At 39.9% G+C, this 3,649-nt stretch overlaps 1 protein-coding gene across 1 annotated transcript; it reads left to right on the plus strand.

Moving 5' to 3' along the window:
- Nucleotides 1–304: 304 nt before the first annotated feature.
- Nucleotides 305–776, plus strand: LOC118894822 (histone H3.3A-like). The gene has a single exon (XM_036851450.1). The coding sequence runs from the start codon at nucleotides 320–322 to the stop codon at nucleotides 728–730; it is 411 nt and encodes a 136-aa protein (XP_036707345.1). The 5' UTR covers nucleotides 305–319; the 3' UTR covers nucleotides 731–776.
- The last annotated feature ends 2,873 nt before the right edge of the window (nucleotides 777–3,649 follow it).

The raw sequence follows: 3,649 nt of genomic DNA on the forward strand, positions 1-3,649 counted from the left end.
CTCTGTGGAGGGCAGATGAGAGAGAATAAAGATTAGAGGTTGGGGGAACAATTGAGATTTTTCTTTAATGAGTCAGTGGTTCCCAATAGGGGTGATACTGCTCCTGAGACATGTTTTGAAATTTTGTGGGATCTTATGATTTGCTACTAGTGTTTAGTGAACAGGAGTCAAGAATGATAGGCATCGAATGCAGAGCGGTTTGGTCGGTAGTCGGAGGAGCTTCTTCCATTAGTTCGGCGACTGCGGTTCTTCATTGGGCAGCAGGAGCGGCGCGGCTGCCGGAGAAGCGGCGTAAAACTTCGGCATTGGGTTAAAGAAAATGGCCCGAACCAAGCAGACTGCTCCTAAGTCCACAGGTGGCAAAGCGCCCCGCAAACAGCTGGCCACTAAAGCGGCCAGGAGAAGCGCCCCCTCTACCGGCGGGATGAGAAAACCTCATCGCTACAGGCCCGGGACCGTTGCGCTTCGAGAAATACGTCGTTACCAGAAATCCACCGAGCTTCTGATCCGGAAGCTGCCTTTCCAGAGGTTGGTGAGGGAGATCGCCCAGGATTTCAAAACCGACTTGAGGTTCCAGAGTGCCGCCATCGGTGCGCTTCAGGAGGCTAGTGAAGCGCACCTGGTGGGTTTATTTGAAGATACTAATCTGTGTGCCATCCACGCAAAGACAGTCACCATCATGCCCAAAGACATCCAGTTGGCTCGCCGGATACGGGGAGAGAGAGCTTAAGTGAAGGCAGTTTTTATGGTGTTTTGTAGTAAATTCTGTAAAATACTTTGGTTTACTTTGTGGCTTCTTCTGTAAGAAATTGTTTGTAATATGCTGCATTTGTACTTAAGTCATTCCATCTGTCACTCAGGATGAATGCAAAAAGTGACTGACTGTTCACAGACCTCAGTGATGTGAGCACTGTTGCTCAGGGGTGACAAGTTGCTAATATGCAGAAGGGATGGGTGATATTTCTTGCTTCTCATGATGCATGTTTCTGTATGTTAATGACTTGTTGGGTAGCTATTAAGGTACTAGAATTGATAAATGTGTACAGGGTCCTTTTGCAATAAAACTGGTTATGACTTGATCCAAGTGTTTAACAATTGGGGCTGTTAAGTCTGACCATACATCACTGTGATAGAATGTGGGCTTTTTCAAGGGTGAAGATACAAGTCTTAACCACAGTGTAACTTACAGTTTCCTTATTAAAAAAAAAAAAAAAGTAAACCTGGCAGCTATAGAATACACTATGTGCATTTATAATAGCTATTTTATGTATTGCAGTGTCAACATTTTTAAATTAAATGTTTTACATTCAAAAAAAAAAAAAAGAATGATAGGTATCTAGGCAGTTTAGGCCAAACAACTAAAAATTGTTCTGAATTCCACATAAAAAACTGAATATTCCTTTCTATAATAGTCTGGACCTGGCATTTAACACTGTTTTACCAATATACACACTACTAATGATATTCGAGTCCTAATACAACACACCTGTACTGGTCTGCATTTATAACTATGATGCTCAAATTATGAAGAGGTGCAAGCATTTGACTGCTTGATCACACACACTAGTTTACTGAAATATGTTATTATTTTGTTATAAACTACTTTCCTTTATTTCTCTATTATTAAAGTCAGGGTATTATTTTGTTGTTTGTGGAACGATATATTTTGATAGATTATATTATCTATAATTTTAATTTCCATATACTGAACAGTCATCATGAATATTTTTAATTTTTATTTATTTTTTAGGAAAGAAAGCATTACATCTAACAGTGTTGAAAATGACTGGTTTAGATGATAAATATTGAGAGCCTAGGCAAAGCCCTGTGGGAAAAAGAAAGTCACTATGGATATAGAACTAACAGAATTTGGAAAATGATTTGATTCAGTGGATTAAAATTAAGCTGTGTTTCAACTTTCTCTTCTGCAGGGTAAATAAACTAAATAAACCCAGAGCCATCATCCAACTTGGCCTGCTTCACAAACCTTGCATTATCTTGGTTGCTGTCTCCAGAATCACTTCCCTGAGTCTCAAAATGGTATTCAGTTCTATATCGCCAAAAGAAGCTTAAATATATTGAAATGAGGAGCCAAGACTCCCAACCCCCAAACAAATAAGCCATGTACCAGCGCACAGATCTGACCATGAACATTAATACACACATGTAGCAGACACTGTCAGTAGCCTGAAAATATTCCCTCATCTTCTGTATCTGCTGAGTGACTTGCAACTGTCAGCACTTGCATTTCTTTGATTAAGAGGCTTCTTTGGCCACTGAAGCCTGTTTTGCCCAATGAAGGAGGCTGGAAGGGCTAGAATGAATGCATCTCCCTATTCCCTAAACAGCCCTCAAACAATAACTGGCTGCAGTTGGTGTATAAATAACCCAGCTACCCAGTCCCTTTTGTGCAGTAACTCTAAGGTGTGTGTCCCATGTTGACCCCCCGGAGTTTCCCCAATAGGATAAATCTCCAGTCACCCACAGTTGTAACTGACTTGATAACACACCCCATATTGACTACCTTTTTTGGCGTATTTCCTTCTTCCTCTCCTGGTGTTTATTTTCCCTCCCCATCAAACTACTTTGCTATCATATTCTTGTCTGAGCGTCAGCTTCTGGGAAACCCAAACCAAAACAACTTGTTATCTGTTGCACTGGGGACCTCTTGTAGTTGATGGATGTAGTCAAAGAGCACAGACCCAGGAGACAGGCTTGGGTCTAAGCCCAACCTGTACCAACTCACCATCTTACTTCAGGCATTTTAACTCTCTCTCTCTCTGCTTCAGTTTCCTTACCTTTAAATTAAAGGATTTTGACTACATTAACATTTCCCAGAATGTGTTCATTGGAAGAACATTCCATTTTTGGAATGTTAATAGTTGTTATGGGGAAAAGGTGAAAGAGGAAAGAAGATTCCTGCTCTGTTATACACAGCAGTCTCTATCTACTTCCCAGGATGATGCTGAAGTGGACGTGGAGTGCCTGGCTAAGTGTCTGACACATAGTAGGTGTAAAAAAATGGTGATTGATTTCAAATCCAAAGCAGTTAGCTCATGCTCATATAGAATACATCATCAGTAGGCAGTGATTCTTAACCTGAAGTTCATGTACTCTCTGAAATTGTAATAAAAATTGTACACTCTGTGCTCCTGTGCCTTTTCCTGGGGTGAATCTCTCAGATTTAATTGGATTTTTAGACTCGCTAAAAGATTAAGCCTTAAGCCATGTTGTCTTAAGCCATCTGGTCTTATCAGTTGTTTTAAAACATAGAAGGAAATCATTACTTCCTAGTTTTAATGATCAAACAACAAACACCTATTAATCATCCTATCTCCCTTTTAGGGGAACACTCCAAGTCTTTGTGCAGTGGTCTCTCATTAAAATTTCTGAGATATGAATTCAAAATGCATAAGTGATGTACAAATATGAGAATTCAGTTGATATAACAAAAAAACCAATGGATTAAAAAAATCCTGGGTTCCACTGGGAACTGTATTTGTATTTGAATAGAAATAATTTTTTTAAAAAATTCTGGCTAGTTTGATGGATATATGCTGTATGTTAGAATGGGGTGGGATAGTCCCTAAATGGATTGGGCTATTGTTGAATATTTCCCCTCCACTCTCCTTTGTCAGAGCAACAGGCA

The sequence above is a fragment of the Balaenoptera musculus genome, chromosome 4, assembly GCF_009873245.2.
Source record: "Balaenoptera musculus isolate JJ_BM4_2016_0621 chromosome 4, mBalMus1.pri.v3, whole genome shotgun sequence".
Taxonomy (NCBI): domain Eukaryota; kingdom Metazoa; phylum Chordata; class Mammalia; order Artiodactyla; family Balaenopteridae; genus Balaenoptera; species Balaenoptera musculus.

Coding starts and splice junctions, on each gene's coding strand:
- LOC118894822 (XM_036851450.1), top strand. CDS start 320: ATGGCCCGAACCAAGCAGACTGCTCCTAAGTCCACAGGTGGCAAAGCG.